The sequence below is a fragment of the Rhipicephalus sanguineus genome, chromosome 6 (assembly GCF_013339695.2).
Source record: "Rhipicephalus sanguineus isolate Rsan-2018 chromosome 6, BIME_Rsan_1.4, whole genome shotgun sequence".
In the NCBI taxonomy this organism is placed as follows: domain Eukaryota; kingdom Metazoa; phylum Arthropoda; class Arachnida; order Ixodida; family Ixodidae; genus Rhipicephalus; species Rhipicephalus sanguineus.
The window spans coordinates 72,912,436-72,932,318 of record NC_051181.1 but is presented as its reverse complement, the minus strand read 5'-3'; the positions used below and the strand labels follow the sequence as shown (position 1 = coordinate 72,932,318).

The window sequence follows — 19,883 nt, the reverse complement described above, 5'->3', positions numbered from 1 at the left end:
TCATGGCACGGAATTGATTACACGTCATTCCATTTGTACCACACTTCTCTAACGCTGGCATACCGATTATGAGAGATCCTGGCCTTCGAGTTTCAACTCCCGGTCCCGTCGTGGGCGCGGCCCGCAGACGAGGCCCCGTAGGGGGCCATCGCCTTCTCAGGACCAAATAAAGTTATTTAGATAGATAGATCCTATGGTAATCACACGACCTAACTGATTCACGACGTACGCATGATATTATTTGGGTCATTCATACAATCATACAGACGACATGTATATCAGGAAAGTTATTAAGGCTAAAGCCTTAGATACCTCGTAAAACGCAAAACGTGACTGTCGGCGCCATCGAGTCACGCAAAAAATCATCACGTGTTGACGTCACCATATACACTATCATGACGTTACATATCGCCAAAATTTGTGACGTTATGGTTGCGTCACTAGGGCGTCATCGCGTGACATCTTCGCTTGGCCAAATGTAGGACGATCCCGGAGGCGCGGCAAAATTACGTGAGGGGCAGAAAGCTGCCATTGTGCCTCCGATCCCGGAGGTACTGCAAAACCATGGTGGTTGCAGGGAGCTATCGGGGGGAGCGAGGGGGGGGGGGATTCAATGCAATCGGGTAAAAAGAACAAGAAAAAGATGGGATAGCAGGCTACCACGTAGCCTTCTTTGCCATGTTTTGCTCGTATAAATAAAAAAAATAAGAAAATGGCTTTCGCCATTGAGTCGTTTTAGGCGAATGCAAAAAGGACCGTTTCAGATTTGTCATTAACAGTAAGTGAAGTTTGTCCTTCACGTCACGTAGAAGCACGTTCTATTCTTAGCATGATAACCAATCTACTTTCATTGTGTTAGGGTATGACATTGTAATGTATGGCTTGACGTGCATGACACGCATCGCATGCAAGTCATCCATGCCATTCGGGCATGCGGATGACCAAGACAGTACGTTTTCCTTTTTTCGCTGCTGAGGAACTGGGTCAAAGGCGAGGTTTCAGTGGCCAAGTTCCGGACATACCCACATACCCACTCAAAATATTAGCGCTGCCCAGCGGAACGGCCGCACCCCTGGTTTGTTGTCGGATTAGGGAAGACCACGTCAGCGCGCACATTAGCCTTGGCGCAAAGTATACCGTCCTTCAACACATAGTAACCGATAAGAGGGAATTTTCGATCCCGGCCGCGGCGGCTGCATTTTCGATGGAGGCGAAAATGCTTGAGGCCCGTGTACTTAGATTTAGGTGCACGTTAAAGAACCCCAGGTGGTCGAAATTTCCGGAGCCCTCCACTACGGCGACTCTCATAATCACATCGTGGTTTTGGGACGTTAAACCCCAGATATTATTATTAAGAGGGAATTTTCGGGCAGAAAGCGGCACTTGTTGAGATTTGATGGAGTCCAGAATTCTGACATGTTTCGTGCACACAAGGTGCATTACGAAGTCTGCCGCAATGTCCACAATGTCTTCAAATTGTATTGCGCAGAGAGAATAACATCCCAAGAAACAGCAGGACGACCCTTAAAGGGCTACGTTCAAAATGGGACTCATGGCTGTAAACCAGAACTTTGTAAGTTTGCACCAGGCCACCAGATACGTTTCTAAGAAAAGAATTTCTAAGAAGTTCTTGATCAGAGTGGTTGACAGAAGGCGCGCTAATGCGTTGAGGGCCTAACATCAAGATATTATCTCCTTCAGTGATCGCTCTGGTGAGCTTGTCATGTATGAAACATACAACAGCATGCGCTGAACAAAGGTTCCGAATGGCAGAATTTACTGTGAATTCTACGGCACCAATTGGGACGTCATCCTGCTGCATTCCGTGGCCGCCTGTTCCAGAGACAAGCGCCGAGACACGCGCTATCTTTGTTTCCCATCATCCGATTATCACGAGAGTCATGTGATCATTTTGACTGTATATATTTCACGAAGAAACATTAAAGAGGGCTTTTTCTTGGTCACGATGTAACGAGCGTCTGTCGATCACTCTGACGAGCTTGACATGGTGTCAGAAGTGGTTCCGATGTAGCCAAGTAGCGCTTCAACGGCCCCGTCAACAAGCGAACGACCGGCAGCTGGGTCTACGAGAACCAGCCGTACCGGCGATAACGCTTCAGAATGGCGGGAATCAAGCCTCCTAAGCCCTTCGACTTCCAGAACGCAGCGGACTGGCCCGCCTGGATGGACGAATTTGACGACTACAGACTCGCGTCTGGGCTACATGAGAAAACAGACAAAGTTCAAGTAAGGACTCTTCTTTATACTATGGGCAGAAAGTCGAGGGAGATTCTTCGGTCGCTAAACGTAAAAGACGAAGAAACGGAGGACTTCAAGCTCGTAAAGCCTAAATTTAACGACTACTTTGTCCACACCAAGAACATAGTCTACGAAAGTGCTCGCTTTAATCAACGCCGCCAACAACTGGGAGAAACAGTAGACCAGTTCGCAACCGAGCTTAGCAAGCTAGCAGAGAGATGCGAGTTCAAAGGCATGAAGGAACGCCTAATAAGAGACCGCTTCGTACTAGGACTACGGGACCAGGTTCTTTCGGAGGAACTACAGATGGACCCCAAGCTAACGATGGCCACTGCTTTGGCAAGAGCGCGTACGAGCGAAACCGTAAAGCAACAGCAAGCAGAGCTAAAAGAGCACGAGGGCACAGTCCCAGAAGCTTGCGTCGCCGCAGTAAAGCCCAAGAAAGCTGCTGCAAAGAGCACGTTTACTCGCTGTCAGAAGCCCGCTTATCATCACAATAACTGCAGCTATTGTGCCGGACCATTTCACCCGCGAAACAAATGTCCAGCGCAAAAAGAAAGGTGCAGATTTTGCCGGAAGTTGGGCCACTATGAAAAGGCATGCCGAAAAAAGAAGCAAACGGACACAAATCTCGACGGTATCGCCGAAGCTGATAGCAAGTTTATTGGCACGGTCGAGCAGTGTGCGATCACACAATCTGAGCATTTCTTCACAGTAAAGATAAACAACCAGACGCTCCGCATGAAAGTAGATACGGGCGCCGAGGTGACGGTCGTCGGTGAAAATTATCCTTTTCTTCCGCCTTCTCTGGAAAACGCAACCGATCTTAAAGGACCGAGCAATACTAGCATCCGTACGATCGGAAAGTTTGACGCTAAAATATCTTGGAAAGACAGCAGTTCACAACAAACCATTTACGTCGTGCGGAACTTGCGCACGCCCTTGTTGGGACTGCCAGCCATCAAAGCCCTGGGAATTGTTCGTTTCCTAGATGGATTAGACACTGCTGACGATATCGGAAGCAAGTATCCCAAGATATTCCAAGGCACGGGTACCATATCGGGAGAACACACTATACGCCTTGTGCCACATGCAACCCCGTACAGTCTGTCTACACCGCGACGGGTTCCTATTCCCATGAAAGAAAAGGTCAAAGAAGAACTGTACAGGCTAGAACGAGAAGGAATGATACGGAAGGTTGAAGGACCGACAGAATGGTGCGCGCCTATCGTTCCTGTAATGAAGCTGTCTGGAGCAGTAAGGATCTGCGTTGACTTGACTCAACTGAACCAGTTCGTCAGACGGGAGCGTCATCAACTGCCAACAATTGAGCAAGTTATGGGAAGCTTCCAGGAAGCAAAAGTCTTCTCTAAACTGGACGCGCATTCTGGTTTCTACCAGATAAAGCTTTCCGAGGAATGTCAAAGGCTCACGACGTTCATCACGCCGTACGGGCGGTACTGCTACCGCAGGTTGCCGTTCGGGATTACATCCGCACCAGAAATCTTTCAAAGAAAGTTCTCGCAAGTCCTAGAAGGCCTAGATGGCGTACTGAACTACATGGATGACATTCTGGTGTACGGCAAGAACAAAGTGGAACACGACAAGCGGCTTTTTAACGTCCTCGAACGACTTCAACAAGCAGGCGTAACTCTCAACAGGGAAAAGTGTTGTTTCTCAGTTGAACAGGTTGCATTCTTGGGAATGATCTTCGATGCTAACGGCGTGCGTCCAGACCCCGAGAAAGTTAGAGCAATCAAGCAATTGCCCAGACCCCAAAACGTCGCTGAGGTTCAATCCTCGTTAGGCATGATGAACCACCTCGCAAGGTTTCTACCTGATGCAGCTTCAATGTCTGCTCCTTTACGCAGCCTCCTCAACAAAGACAGCGACTGGTCTTGGGGACCTCAACAAGAGGCAGTTTTTGAGAAGATCAAGACCACTCTCAGCTCAGACAGATGCCTGGCGAGGTACAACCCCCGGTACTCGACAATTGTATCGGCGGACGCGTCTTCACTGGGGATTGGCGCAGTACTCCTCCAGGATCAGCCATCTGGTGAGAGACGTCCAGTAGCATATGCCTCCAGATCGCTCACAAAAACAGAGCAGAGGTATTCACAGATCGAAAAAGAAGCGTTAGCTTTAACTTGGGCTGCGGAACGCTTCGACGAATTCCTAAGAGGCCTCACGTTCCTATTTGAAACGGATCACAAGCCTCTCCTCCCGCTACTGGGTCAAGATCCTCTCGATTCTCTACCGCCAAGAATTCAAAGGTTCAGGATGCGTCTTATGCGGTACTCGTTCACGCTTACACACGTCCCGGGGAAAAGCATTGCTACGGCGGACACACTTTCTCGGGCGAGAGTGATGAACACGGCGCTTTCGGTCGGAGTTGTCGGAAGCAGACGTTTCGGCTCGCGTGGAGGGAGTCGTTCAGTATGCGTTCTCCGACGACATGCTCGAACGCATACGCTCAGAGCAAGCAAATGACCCCGAATGTGCGTCGTTGCTCGAAGCTTGTATGCGAGGTTGGCCCGCTAAGCACCACACACCACAACTTCTCAAGCCATTCTGGGCGCATCGTGGTAATATCACGGTTTGCAAGCAGTTGCTTTTGAAGGACTCAAGGCTGGTGATTCCACGAGCTCTGCGGAAAGAAATGCTTCGGAGGGTTCACGAGGGACACCAGGGAATTGCACGCTGCCGCGCGAGCGCGAAAGAATCTCTCTGGTGGCCAGGAATTAGCAAGGACATTGCCCAAACCGTGGCCAACTGCCAAGCATGCGCCACAGAGCGTACCAATTTTCCGAATCAATGATTCCATCGGAAACAACCGAGCTGCCATGGCAGAAAATCGGAATTGATTTATTTGAGATGAAAGGAGCTGTATATCTTGTCGTTGTTGATTATCACTCCAGGTACCCTGAGCTGGCCCTGCTGGATCGAGGAACATCGTCGAAGGCGGTCATCCAGCATCTGAAAAGCTGTTTCGCCAGGCATGGGATACCGCAAACGGTAATATCGGACAACGGACCACAATTCATCTCATTCCCGTTTGCTGATTTTGCAAGAAACTACGGCTTTAGGCATGTCACAACAAGTCCTCGTTACCCACAAGCTAACGGGGAAGCTGAGCGCATGGTAGGGACTCTTTAAAGACTATTGAAGAAGGCAGAGGACCCCTACATCGCCTTGCTGAACTATAGAAACACGCCGGGTCCATCAGGCTATAGTCCGGCGCAACTGCTAATGAGCCGCCGTTTACGCTCAAAAGTACCGTGCATGCCATCCGCGCTAAAGCCAGAAGTAATAAAGGCTTCTTGGAAAGAGCAAGACGAAAAATACAGACAAAATCAAAAGATGTATTTCGACAAACGTCATGCTGCGAGACCTCTTCCCTGTCTATCCGCAGGCACTCAAGTATGGCTGAAAGACAGAGGCGCCGAGGGCACGGTCCTTCGTACTTCAAAAACACCGAGATCCTACTGGGTCCAAACTGAAGGAAAAACCGTACGCAGAAACAGGCGTCATCTGTTCCTTCTCCCACACGGAGGAGAAACAAGCCCCGGAAAGAAGGAGCAGCATCCACGAAACAACGAGCCAACGGACGCGACGGACAAAGACATCGTAGCTACGAAGTCGTCTGACATCTAAGAGCCTCGTTCATCGAACGAAACTTCAAGTCCAGAGTAAAGAACGACGCGATATGGGCGCGTCATACAAGCTCCGAAAAGACTCGGTATTGATGACTAATTTGTGAAACTTTTTTCTTTCTTGGCAGGCCCACGATGCTTATAAAACGGGGAAAATGTGACGTCATCCTGCTACATTCCGTGGCCGCCTGTTCCAGAGACAAGCGCCGAGACACGCGCTATCTTTGTTTCCCATCATTCGAGTATCACGAGAGTCATGTGATCATTTTGACTGTATATATTTCACGACGAAACTTTAAAGAGGGCTTTTTCTTGGTCACGATGTAACGAGCGTCTGTCAATCACTCTGACGAGCTTGACACCAATCGCAATGCATTTTGGCATCGTTATTATGTTCTCTTAGTCGGTAATTGTCACACATGCCCGTCTGCCCTATCTACTTACCACAAGAAGGGATACTATGGACGGTATTGATGATTCAGGGAAGGAATGGGGATTCTTTCTTTTCACGCATGGTATATCTCTTATTGCCGTCGTTATGATCGCAGACCCCTAGAATTTCCTGAGCGGCTCAAAAAACTACTTTGACATACGACAACCAACAATCCCAAATAGCAACATTTTAGAAGACAATGTCGTATAGGCAGCCGACATATATGGGCCACATCAAGACGCTCAGAACCGGGTCCATTAGCGCTTGAAAGTGGCAGGCGCATAGCATGGCCCACATAGCATGGCATAAAATTCGTATAAACAGTCAGGTTAAGAACGATAGTCTTACTTACTGTGTATTTGCTCAAAATTCCCTTGTTGCTTAGTTTTGAAACCTCGAAAACGTATCTTCTCTTTGTTTGCTATCTTGGAAAAATATGTCACCGGGATTGACAACCGTATGATCAGTGAAGATTGTCGCTATTACTTGAAAGACTCAGCAGCACACATACCCTTTTGTTTCCGTCGCCAGCTGTTGAATCCCACTCTTTTATGAACCTGTTTCATTCGTCATCCAAATCTTACACATCCGGTTATTATGTTAAGCTAATGTGGATGGGATGTAAGCCTTTTATCACTGCAGAGAAAAAAAGTTCAGGCCACGTGTGTCCATAGAACTGCTGGGGTAGTTGACTCCTGTTATTTTGTCGCCACGCAGCCTCGATGGACGTCCCTTGTTGGAGCACGCACCCAGGCACGCAGCACGCACGCACGCGTGCACATACGCCCACACACACAAACACACGCACACGCACGCACAAGCACAGACACACACGCATACATAAATTTGATCTTAGGAAATAAGAAATCTCTCGGCCTGATGCCATTCCTAACGCTTTTCTCCTTAGATATTGTGAGTGGACTAGCCGTTACCATTTAAACAGCAGTGTTGTCGACGTGCCTGGTAAGCCCAAACTATGCACAGGACTACTAAACTTAAAAAAAAAAAAAACACGTCGATACACTTCGTAACGCTTGGCTCAAAGCCAAAAATGCAGCGTAGAACTACACGCTGACTGCTTCGCATTAAGCCGACTTCCACAAGGCGTAGGATCTACTCAATTTTTGTTTGGTTTTTAACTCTCAAAACTACCTCTTCTCTTAATTTCTTTTCATGGAAACATATGTCACCGAAATTGACAACCGCATGCTGATCAGTGAAGAATTTCGCTACTACCTGAAAATGTAACCAGCACCCAGACCCTGCCATTTCCGCTGCCAGTAATAGGAAACCCACTCATTTACGAAGCTTTTGTTCGTCATTGAACTACAAACCCGGTTATTATTTTATGCCAGTGTGCAGCGGACGTAAGTTTTTAACACGAAAGTGTTTTATGCCGGGGTCCACCAAGACTTCCCTGACATCATTTTCGCCACGGCAGTGATGTCGGTAAAATGTGCACGAAGACATGACAAAGAAAAATCAGGGGAAAAGATTTCGGGGATTTGGATGGCCTGGGAATCAAACCCACTACCTCTCCGTCGACGACGACAGGTGTTCGGCGCCCTACCATACACTGCGCCTCCGACGCGCACACACAGGCCTTACAAGCGTACCTCATATATTTCACGCCTCCGTCTCACAGTGATACGCAGCCGCCTAGAAGCGGTGAAATGAAGCACCGCATCATTACACTAAGCAGTGCCGCCTGGGAGCTCTTCGGTAGTTTCAGCGCAACGGAGGATTGAAATGCATTATTGTAGGGAACTCTACTGTCGGTGTAATGCGCCGTACACGATTATTTGGATTGTTGGCGACGTCGTACGTGCTTTGTCTATGCGCGTCGAATTCGCGCGACGATTCCTCGACAGAGTTGTGCGGTTTCCACATGCTACAACGAGGTTTCTCCGCCGACTACTGCTTCGAGTGTGATAGCACCGGCTAATAAAACTGCTGCAATAAGAGGCAAACGCTGTGCAAGAAACGTCTCAACGCTTCATCTTCCGCTGAACTTTTTCCTTGTAAGAAGAGAAAGAGAGGGAATATATGATAGGCAGGGAGGTTAACTAGTGCCCAGTTTGCTACCCTACTCATAGGTAGAGGAATAAGGGAGTAAAAATAGAGAGAAAGAGACACATTTCACCACACACACACACACACACACACACACACACGCACACGCACACACGCACACGCACACACGCACACACGCACACACGCACACACGCACACACACACACACACACACACACAAAGGAGCGTGTTACAGGCGGTCGCTCAATTCTGTTGCCTTGAATTGCTGCAGGAGGGCTCGTGTGGATTTCTGCGCCGATGTGCTGTGAAGACAGACTCCCAAGATTTTTCCTTCAGTAAAAGGCCAACCATCAAGTCTGCTGAAGGCACACTAGCACACTGGAGAGTTCGGCGATGTTTTTGAATTTGAGACAGCGGCACAAGCGATGATCGTTAGTCTCTACACATTTGCGGTTACCGCACATTGATGAATGTGCCATGCCAATCCGATAGCTGAATGAGTTGGAAAACGCTACACAGAGCCACAGCCAACACAGCATTGTAAGCGGGAAAGGAGACATAAATAAGCACCCGGTGTGCGTCTTCCTTCGTTTCCAAACAATCGTTCAGTAGCACTAATTAAGACCACAGTTAGCGGTAATCGACTCCAATGTGTTGAAAACAATAATAAGAAAAGAAAACTGCAAAATAATATTTGGTCTATTCAGCCAAGAATACGCAAGAAAAAAAGAACGTAAAAGGCTTGCAAATTCACTGTTGCTGAAGTGTATTTCTCACAGAGTGAAACTGACAGGACTTTCTTGCAACATGCATCGTTTGGAACATCTCACTCAAAAAATGTTGGCAAAGAACTCTGGCATCATTACAGAAGTAAGACTACACGTTCGCAACAAAAGGCGCTGTCTTACACGTTAGCTAAACAAATATTTTTGGACGCATCATCCATGTTTGAAGCTGTGCTCACTAAATAAGCAACGGTTTCAGGATTCGAAATGCAGTGTACAAAACTTATAAAAGGAATTATAGCCTAACATTTCTACAGAGCACAGTAGGTAACCTCAAATGTGCCATGGCTTGCAGAATATACGAGCACTGTAAATTACAGCAACATGGAACCAAAAGCACAACTAAACCAGTTGTAGTGCAAAAACAAAATGTATGAACAGAAAACTGTTGAAAACAAGCACACAATTTACAATGAATTGGCCACTTACTTAAATGAATAAATAAAATTCAGGTATACGGAAATACCAGCCTGATCAAAAAACCAAGTTTGTAATATGATGCCCAGTAGTATAAAATGTTAGGCTAAAAGAACAAATATAATGGTAGGACACATCACCTAAAGAAAGTTTGACTCTCCCCCTATTTTTACTCAGTAAGGACACAGCTATAAACTTACAATTGCTAGAGGCAGGTCAGGGTATGGCGCTTCGTAGACCATATTGCTGAGTGTCAAAATATCATGTGTGGCAAGGCACTCTGAACGCATGTCTTCACAACAGGTGCTTGATGGAGATGACTAGGCGCTTTCGGAAGTCTGCTAAGAACCCTACAGGTGGCATGAACGTTCTCCCATTAGCAGCATGGGGCAGCGTTCCGCACCAAACACATTTTAGCACAATAGCCCTAGTGCAATTTCTTGAAGAACGCGGAAAAACACAGAGGCTAAATAAAGTTATTAATTGCTTTATAAATTGCGACCTTTCGTTTTTTCATTGCTCCCAAATAAAAGAGAAAAGTGCAAATCTCTTGACATCCATCTTTATTCATACAAAAACGTACCGGTCAGCCCACCAAAAAGAAGAAAGTCATAATTTAGTTGGCGTATATTTGTTCCTAAGCATCTAGGGCGAGTACCATCTGCAATAAATGCATGGGAGAAAAGATAATACGTTATATGCTATAATACCTAAATTAGGTCGGTGGGAATAATTGAAAATTCGATTACACCGTACGGCGACAGAGAGCGAGCATGCTATATTTAACCAGGCACAAGAGACGTGCAAGAGAACCTTTTGCTTTTGCGAAGAGCTGCCGTCTTTACAGAGAAAGGAGGAGGTTAACAGAAAAGGGGAAACATAAATCACAAGTTCGAAAGCGCATCGACATAGTCAAGGCAGCACTGACAAAGCGCAGCACTGAGAAAAAAATGCCGAACTCCTCCCTGTAAAACGCGCCTTTGACTCTCATGCTCTCAGAAATTCTCAAATAACAGAACAGCGTGCCAAGGTTCTCGTTACATGCAGATAGTACTGTGGAAGAAGCTATGGACTAGTACAACAGAGCAGCAAGTTGGTCTAGTTGGTTGATGTTCATTCTTCAAAGGTATACTGCGCTAAAAGGAACAAGGACAACTGGTCACGTGAACGCGTCAAACACTATGTGAAAACCTAGATTCTAGATACCGCACTTCACAGTCAGCAAGCTGCACCGACGGATCGCTTACACACGCCCTTGTTTTTCCAATACACGGGAGCTCTACGAAGCTTATGCGATTGGAAAAACAAGGGCGTTAGTAAGCGTTCCGTTGGTGCAGCTTGCTGACTGTGAAGTGCGGTATCTAGAATCTAGGTTTAGACATGGTGTCTGACGCGTTCACGTGACCAGTTTTTGCCGAATGAGCTCATCCTTCTTTTTTAATGTTCAGTGTATATATGTCACCCTTCACTCAATAAAATTTCAGTTGTGAGTCTGCGCATGTGTTGTCCCCCCTTTTCTGTGTCCTTGTTCCTTTTAGCGCAGTATACCTTTGAAGAATGGATTAGTACGCTGTCGCTGCAAAGATTCCCTTGTCCACAAACTTCAGTGACGCAATAAAGCGGATGACACATGCCATAACTTCTAACTAGGCAGTTTTAGAATGGGGTGCGCAAAGCATTGCGTTAGCGATTGTCGCCAATGCGCATGCGTTATACGCTACGTACGGAATAAACACCGGCTTTGCGTACCATACTGTAAAACTGCCTACTGCACACGCGCCGTACGCCATCCTCTTGCATACTCACTTTAAGTGGCGGAAATAGCATGCGCGACCAGCGAACGCTATCATTGCGTATCCTATTCCGAAACTGCCATTTGCGTGGCACACGTAGCTTAAGCTGATGTCATCAAGCGGCCAAGAAAAAGCATAGTCATCTTCCTGAAATAGGTTAACAAATATAAATACAGTTTCCGCTCATGTTCGGTCGAACGTGAACGGAAACCATGGCTGCATTTACGTTTGGACAGCTTCATCATGGATGCTGAATCACTTCCCCAGTCACGTACACCTGAAACATGTCGCACATGCAATTCGTGATGTAACGATCGCAACACGTGCCAGATTCACAGTGTTGGGTCAAATGGCACGCGATGTCAATTTCCAAGCTAGTGAGTGCCTGAATTCTGCTCGCACATTAAAAAGGCTCAGCAGCAACTTATTGACATCGTCATTGAGCAGCAGCAGCACAGCAGCAATAACGTTCTTTACATTTTATTTATTTATTTATTTATTTACTTATTTATTTATGCACAAACCTCACAGGTTCCAGCCTAGAACATTTCGTGAGGGGGGTTATTATAGAAATATCAGCACGAAAATATTGTACAAGGCGTTGGGAAATTCATTTCGATAGACAAATATATGCAAATTAAAGACCGATGGTTGAGGAGCACAAAAACCTCTTACCAAGACACGAATTTTGGAAATCAGATGTGTCTTATCCACCATGGCGACCAATTGCCCCCACTATTGAACTTTTTATTGAAGGAATCATTCTTTGTTAAGTCAGACATGTTTATACTAGCCGCACAGAAAATGGCATTATACGAGATAACTTTGAGGTATCCTGGTTATATACAAGTTTATACGGACGGTTCTTGCCAAACAAATTCATCTTTGGCTGCCTTTGTTATTCCAGAAGGACACCAAATCAGGACATTTCAATTATCTTAGGCGACTCATTAACTGCAGCAGAATTATTCGCAATACTGTGTTACGATAAATTGACTCACAAACACAAGAAAATAATAGGGTCATCCTGTATGATTCGCAGGCAGCCTTATCGTCAATAAAATGACGGCAATTAGAAAATTCGGCTTTAATTTACGAAGCATTAAAGGAACTCACAAAAGCAAGCGCACGAAACCACACAATACTATTCCAGTGGATACATAGCCATTGCAATATCCCTGGCAGTGTTATGGCGGGTGAAGCAGCGGGACAAGCACATAGCAAAAATAATAGATCAGGAATACCTATAACAAAAAGCGAATTAAGACACATACTACGACAGATGTCAGCTCGTCTTTCCAGAGCGACATGATTTGATAGAAATTCCAGGTATTCAGACCCTACTCTTCAATTCCGGATCCCTTTAGCGTTAAACACTAGCAGGGCCTTAAAAATACTGGTGCACCGCCTCCGGCTGGGTACCACGTACACAAAACACTTTTTGCATAAAATTTCATGAGCAGAGAGTCCAAAATGCGCATGCGGCCAAGTGGATGAAGATTAGAATGCCCGCAATATCAGGACGAAAGATAACAACTAGTAAGAGGTTTAATGGCACTGGATTGTAGGCCCTTCAGCCTACGAAAAATCCTAGGTCCATGGTCAACACATACCTTGCAAAAACGTGCACCATTAGCAGTCAAAAAGTTTCTAGCAAGAAGTGACCTACCTAAAATTATTGAGAAAAAATTCGGCAGATTCCACGCCCTGTGGGAATCGGTTTCATGTGAAGCAGCCGGCCAGTGATTGTCTAGGGTGCATTTTTGGCTTTGAGCCAAGCGTTAGCAAGTGAATCGACATGTTTTTGTAACTGTAGTAGTTGTGTGCACATCGTGAGTTTACCAGGAACGTCGACTACAGTGGCGTTTGAAGGGTAACATATGTCTGAAGTAACGTCACAACTCACGTTAGTGCAAAGACGCCAGTGTTATCCAAACGAAGTCCACTTTACGGTGCGATGGTGTGAATATCATATGTAACTTGCGTAGTTACCATAGGAATACAAATGTACTGTTTATTAGCTGCCATAAACGCAGGCTCAACACTGGAACCACAGTAGACGCTAACCCGACATGACGCCTGGATGACAGGAGTAGATATGTAATGTTTATTGCGTTGTTATAAAATTGGGGGACGCTTAAGCATCGCCTTTAAGAGCTGAACGCGATAGCGATATCCTGCTTCTAGTGCGCACTTCGAACACTACGAGTGTTTAACAGAATGCGCGCACTAAGGTGTGTGTCCTGTGTAATGGGTAGCATGCTTTAAACCAGGAGCAATTATGCGCGAGAAACTTTTTCGAGGTTGCGATGCACCCACTACGTGGTCTTAAAGAAATACGCGCAGTAATATGTGTCTGCCTTTTGTAATGGGTGGCTGTCTTTAAACCACCAAGTCGTTATGATATTGACATGGTGTGACACCCAATGGCAGTGTACGCTTGTGCCACGCAATATTACTGCGATATTACATCTCGTACTGTGACACCTGTATACAGGGCGCGTATTTTTGGGAAGCATCAAAGTTACTTTCAGGGCAGCTCCAAGCCGAGGCGTGGCTGTGTGGTAGAACACCTGCTTGCCACGCAGACGGCCTGGGCTCGATTCTCACTCGGACCCAACATTTTTATTATTTATTTTATTTGCAGCTTTTTCGATTTTTCGGTCACGGACAAGATGATGATTTTTCGCTCACAACCAACGGCGCCGACGCCGACGGCGGAATTTCTGCGATACGAGCTCTTTAACGCTATCGCGTTAAAATTATATAGCCAGCACTGCAACTGACTGCCACTAATACCTGACAGCCACGCAAAATGGTTGGGTTCGATTCATGCTCGGGTCCTGATATTTATTCTTCACAATCGTCGGGTCAACGCTGCCGATGTCGGTTTTTCTTAACGCTTAGAATTTAAATTACCAATGTCTGTCGTCGCCGTTCGGGGGTAGATATAAATTGTCAATCCCCTGTGGCGCATACCACGGCCCGTGGTGTACGGGTATGTGTCACACTTGTCCGGAGGAAAGGGTTGGACGACGTACGCGACGGGATTACCATGTTATTTATGTCATGACCAGGCAGTCATATTAGTCAAACTCTCTTACGCTCCTGTACAAATCTTGGTCTACACCAAGTTAAGGAGGCGATCACAAGAGCACCCAGACGTAGGCCAGTAGATAGATACATGGAATTTTATTTTTTTGCTCTAAGTGGCCCTATGCAGATTTCGGTTCAGAGAGCGAAAGCAGAAGTGCTCGTACCATGAGCTGAAAGCTTGGCAAAGACGGGCTTGAGCCTCTTTATTGGCACTCGTTTTTTCATCTGGCAAAAAAAATATTAAAATACATCCAAGGCAATTGACTCCGTCTCTAGCAGGTATGCAGGAAAGCTGAACAGCACGAATACCTCAAGTTTGAAATTGCGGTGCAACAATAAAGTGAACGCCGCTCCATCCTCCATCACATGATGCAGGTAACTTCCTCGGCAGTGAAGGGACGGGACATTTCACACACGCGGCAACGTCGCCGGTGTCCCCTTTTCTCGGCTCAGGCGCAAGGCCTCTGCCCGTATGTCTCTCCAAAGGTTCATAACGCTAGATCCTTTCGTCTTTTTTCTTATGGTGGTCTCCATGCGTCGCAGCTGCTCGGACGAGAAGTACTCCTTCCACTTTCCCACCACGCAGCTTCCGACGCAGCCATGGCGCTTCACGTCTCCTTCGTGAGCCGAATTCGTGGAGATGTCTAAGGCCCTCAACCGCCTGTCTGCATCCTGGTCACAGAACTTGCCGAAGTTGAAGACCATAATCTTTTTCATGCTCTCGGCACTGCTGTTTCTGATGATCAAATCCAACAGCCTCTGCCCTTCCAACCCATTTTCCTTTAAAGCTTTTCCGAAGCGCTCCCCGATGAAGCTAGCGAGACGAATCACCACTTCCCGTATGTCTCTCTGCAATTCTTCGTACGTGAGAAAGAGAACGTTCGGCTCGTCCTTGAGCGAGTAACCGGCCACCAGGTGTTCGAAGTAACAGCCATAAGGAAGGCATCCCGTCAAGAAGGCCTCTAGGAAATCGTCAAATGTGCCGTCTTGAAAGCGATAAAAGCTCAGCGAAGTCACCTGCAAGTTGTGCAAATTCCAAACAAGAATTTCATTGATTTGTACAAGTTGGTGCGGCATCTTGCAAAGCTAGTCAAAATACACAAGGAATATGAACACACAGGACCAGTGATGACACACATAATCAGCACTGATCCTTTGTGTGCGCGTTTTCTGTGTCTTCGTGTTCGTGCTGAGTAACTTTCCCAACAAAATATTGTGATAAACTTTTTTAGCCTCTTTTGAGGCTCTAATGTGACCAGGCATGCTATTTAAAAGCGATGGCCTGTTCTCGATTCTGCGTTAGGTTTAGCGTACGCCATTCTCAACTGACAAATGCAGTTGATGACCTGGGTGGACTCTCGCTCTGACAACTGCTTAAACACGAATATCTTGAATATGCTGGCAATTGAAAATATACCGCTACAAAATACGCCGCTACCACTCTGACTTTATAATAACCAATGTGAATGGCAAGGTAGTAAGTCTTGCGCTAATATTCACAGCACCATTGCTTTATTCTAGACTAGCTTCAATAAATGGTCATCTCTCTTATAAAACGTATAATACTTTCGTATGCGAAACAAAAGCCATCTAGGCCTGAAACAGGCTCCACTCCTGTCAGCGTCAGGAAATGGTATAAACGATTCCAACTTCGTATAGCGGTACTTTGATAACATCAGCTCACATCCGATAAAAATTACAGTTTGGAATAGCAAAATGCTGAAGAAAGCTTTGTGCTACAGAAATAGAGCGAACTCAATGAATCTCTTTTCGCAAAGAATTATTCATTAAAATCGAATTGGCAAAGCAGCATTCAATATTTACGAAATAATGTGTCATGACATTTAAACAATCAAGATCTGTGAAACGACACAGTGTAATGAAATAACTCAAAACTGCAGAACACAAAATTTCAAAGTTTATCCATGTATTTAAAGAATACCAAAAGGAAATAGCTGAGTTGCATTTTCTTTTTCATGAGGTGCAGTTCTTACAATTTCTGGCCCAAGTATCGTACTCATGGAGCTGGATCCACGCGCTTCAATCGCTTCGATCACTATAAGGGAAGAAGCGCAGCTTATGTTTAGAGCTATAGCGCCACTGCTCCCCGTACAAACCCAGAAAATGACTTTGTGCACGCGTTTGACCTTGAAACTCAGCCAACGTCAATGTCCTCCCTTTCCTCCTTGGACCTGCGTCGTCATAGCAACGGAAAGGCGCAGTGTCGGTTTGTTCTGCTCTACCGCGTTACCGTCAGTTCGCGAACGCTGCACGCCGGCGGGCGCGCGTATCGGGACCTCAAACTCGGCCACATTACTGCCGCACTGGCAATACGAAGATAGCGTACATACTGGTTTAATGACTACGCTCATGCAATAGCCGCACCCAGAACTCTGTCAAAGAATTCGCCCCCCCCCCCCCCATTTCCTAAAAATATTTAAGAATTACCCGTGTAGTAGCCGCACCCTTTATTTTTGCGATGGTTAGATGTTAAGGCAAAACCCCATATACGCGAAAATGCACGCGACAGCGACGAGCGACGCGACGTACATGGTCTTCGCGCAAGCGGTCGCTTGCATTGGCAAACCCCATCCACGCGACAGCTTCGGCGAGCGATCTCCACTGTTGCTGGCATGAGGGCGTTTACTTGTGCCAAAAGTAGCCCATTGTCAGCGGTATGCATGTAAAATACGATGTTTTGTTGCTTAATTGTACATAAAATGGTTATAATTGTCTTGCAGCATTTTTTTCGATCCCATCACTGCTGCTACGTGCCGCCAAGCCGCGTCACAGAGGGCGCGGGACTTGTAGTTCCCGGCTCTGAGGTCCCGTAACGCACGTTCGCGTTCAACAACGTCAACGTTGCGCTCGTCGCCGTTGGCCATGTTGATGAACGTTGTTGTTGATGCGCGTCGATAAGAAAGTGGAGGCAATCAGCAATACGTCACTCATGCATCTTGTTCCGGTGTTTTGCTATTGGCTGCTTGAGCACAGCACTCCCGGGCGACGAGCGACGGATTCCAAATCTGAAAAACCGAGCGATCGCGCGAAATCGACCACGCGACACGTCGCGCGAACGGCTCGTTTCGTCGCTCATAGCATCGCTCGTCGCTGTCGCGTGCATTTTCGCGCATATGGGGTTTGGGCTTTATGCGGTGTACAGTGCGAGAATTCCGAAGCTTTTTTTTTAAGTGCGAATGCACTTTATAAGCGACCCTGAATCCGCCGTCCCATAGCAACGGCGCGAGGAGCGGAGAGGAGCGTCTGTAGCAACGGCGCAGCGACTTCACGCCCCACGTGACTGCGCGCGCTCTGCCCTCCGCTCCGTGGCTGCGCGCGCCCCGCGCATTGCTGTGGTGATGAAGGCCGGCGGCGAGACGCCGAACGAAAGCGTGCGAAGCGAGCCGAGCACCCCGAAGCCGATCTGGCGCGGGGACGCGCGATGCGTGTGCGAGCGCGGGCCCTCGAATTCGATCGGCCGGACGCGCGCTTCAAGCGAGACTTCCTGGACCGCAGCTTCGGATATAGCTGCGCGGTGTGCGATCGACTGCGGTTCGACAACAACCTGAGCCCCATCTCGGGCGTGCGCAACGCCGCCAACAAGTTGAACGCGTTGCGGGTTCTTTGGAACGAGTTCGGAAGACAGATCATCATCATCAGTAAAAGTGCTTTGCACTTAAAAACGGCCAGACCTCCGTGGGTCGGCTGGCGCGTGCCATAGCCTCCTCTATACTTTCTGTGCCCGTCAAACGCTCTCTCGGCGACCGTCGTCCTTCCCTCTCACCCACCGTGGTTTTACGCTGCATTCCACCGCGGCGCGGCGCTACCCACGTAGGGGTTATTTTTTGTGCCTTGTGGAGCTCCCACCGCTGTCTCGCATGCTGCTGCGCCTAAGAAATCGCGTGTTGCGACGTTTTCTTGCTGCGATTGTTTGCCGATATACCTGCAAGCGCTTGTAGCCATCGCACGAAGCAAAGGATAGTGTCGTTGACGTAGGACAGCCGATCAAAAAGTTGTATGCGACCTCCTTGCGCCCGATGGCGTACTGCTGTGTGCCACATTGCCGGTCGGATGGGAAACAAAGGATTCCTGGTGTTTCTTTTCACGAAATTCCTGCGGAGGAGACAGCACGGCAGCAGTGGATAAAGGCTATACGAAGAGACGACTGGGTGCCCAACACGACGTCGAACTACTCCAGAGTGTGCAGCAAACACTTCAGGGAGACAGACTTCGCAGAGGGAAAACGGCGTCGCCTGAAAAAAGGCGTTATCCCCACCGTGTTTCCCGACTACCCATCGTACCTCAGACCACAACCGTTGAAGGAGAGGACCACTGAAAGCATCCATAAACGATCGGCTTCACAATGTGAAGATAACGAAAACGTGCCGAAACGAAAACGGAATAGGCACCGAGAAGATACTCACGGTGAAGCGTCAACTTCGAATGGCATTGACTTGGAACTGCAAACATCAAAGTGCATGAACGACACTTCTCTGGATGGCCAGCAGCAAACAATGCACAGTGAAACGATCTTGGATGAGGCAACACCTTGTGCTCATAAAACAGTCGCGGACCAAGCAACGCAAGTTGATGTAGGCTTGTCCAGCCTCTTAGCAGTTGAAAGAGCGAAATGGAAAAGAAAGGAGAGGGACTTGAAAAATCAGGTGGAAAGGTTTCGCCAAACAGCTGACCAATACAAAGAGGAGCTTAAGAAATTAAAAGATGACTGCCATTTTGCCGACTTGGAGTACATCTGTGAGCAAGCGAAAGAGAAGGACCTCCCTGCTGTATTCCTATTGAACCAGATTACTAACTTCAGGCGCAAGAAACCAACCTGGACGGAGGATGTGGTGCGACACTGCGTAATACTCAGGCACCTGTCGACGAAGGCGTATGAGCACGCGAGAAAAGAAAGGCTGCTGAAGCTTCCATGCAGAAACACCCTTCAAAACTACATCGGGAGCAGTTCTGGAGAAACAGGAGTCAATGACTTGATACAAGGCCGCCTAAAAGCTGAACTTGACAAGCTTGAGGCACCTCAATCGAAGATGTGTACCCTTATCGTCGACGAAATGCGCATCAAGCCAAAGTTGCAATATAATAAGCAACAAGACTGTTTCGTCGGCCATGTAGACATGGGTGTAGCGAATGAGCCTGAAAGTGAGGCTGTGCTCGCCAATTCCTTGTTGTGCTTTGTGATCAACGGGCTCTCGACGTCTTACAGAATACCAGTATCGTACTTCTTTACGAAAGGTCTGAACGGCTCCCAACTCTCAAAGTTGATTCGGTATGTGATGGAAAAGGTTGAAGAAGCTGGTTTTAGAATAGTGCGTCTCGTGACTGACAATCACAAAGTGAACGTTAGTGCGATGAAGGACCTTTGTGGCGGATTCCCTACCTATAGGATTCAGCA

General features: G+C 47.2%; 1 protein-coding gene across 1 annotated transcript; it reads right to left on the bottom strand.

Moving 5' to 3' along the window:
- Positions 1-14,878: 14,878 nt before the first annotated feature.
- Positions 14,879-15,547, bottom strand: LOC119397340 (amine sulfotransferase). Its single transcript, XM_037664772.2, has one exon. The coding sequence runs from the start codon at positions 15,545-15,547 to the stop codon at positions 14,879-14,881; it is 669 nt and encodes a 222-aa protein (XP_037520700.2).
- Positions 15,548-19,883: the final 4,336 nt, after the last annotated feature.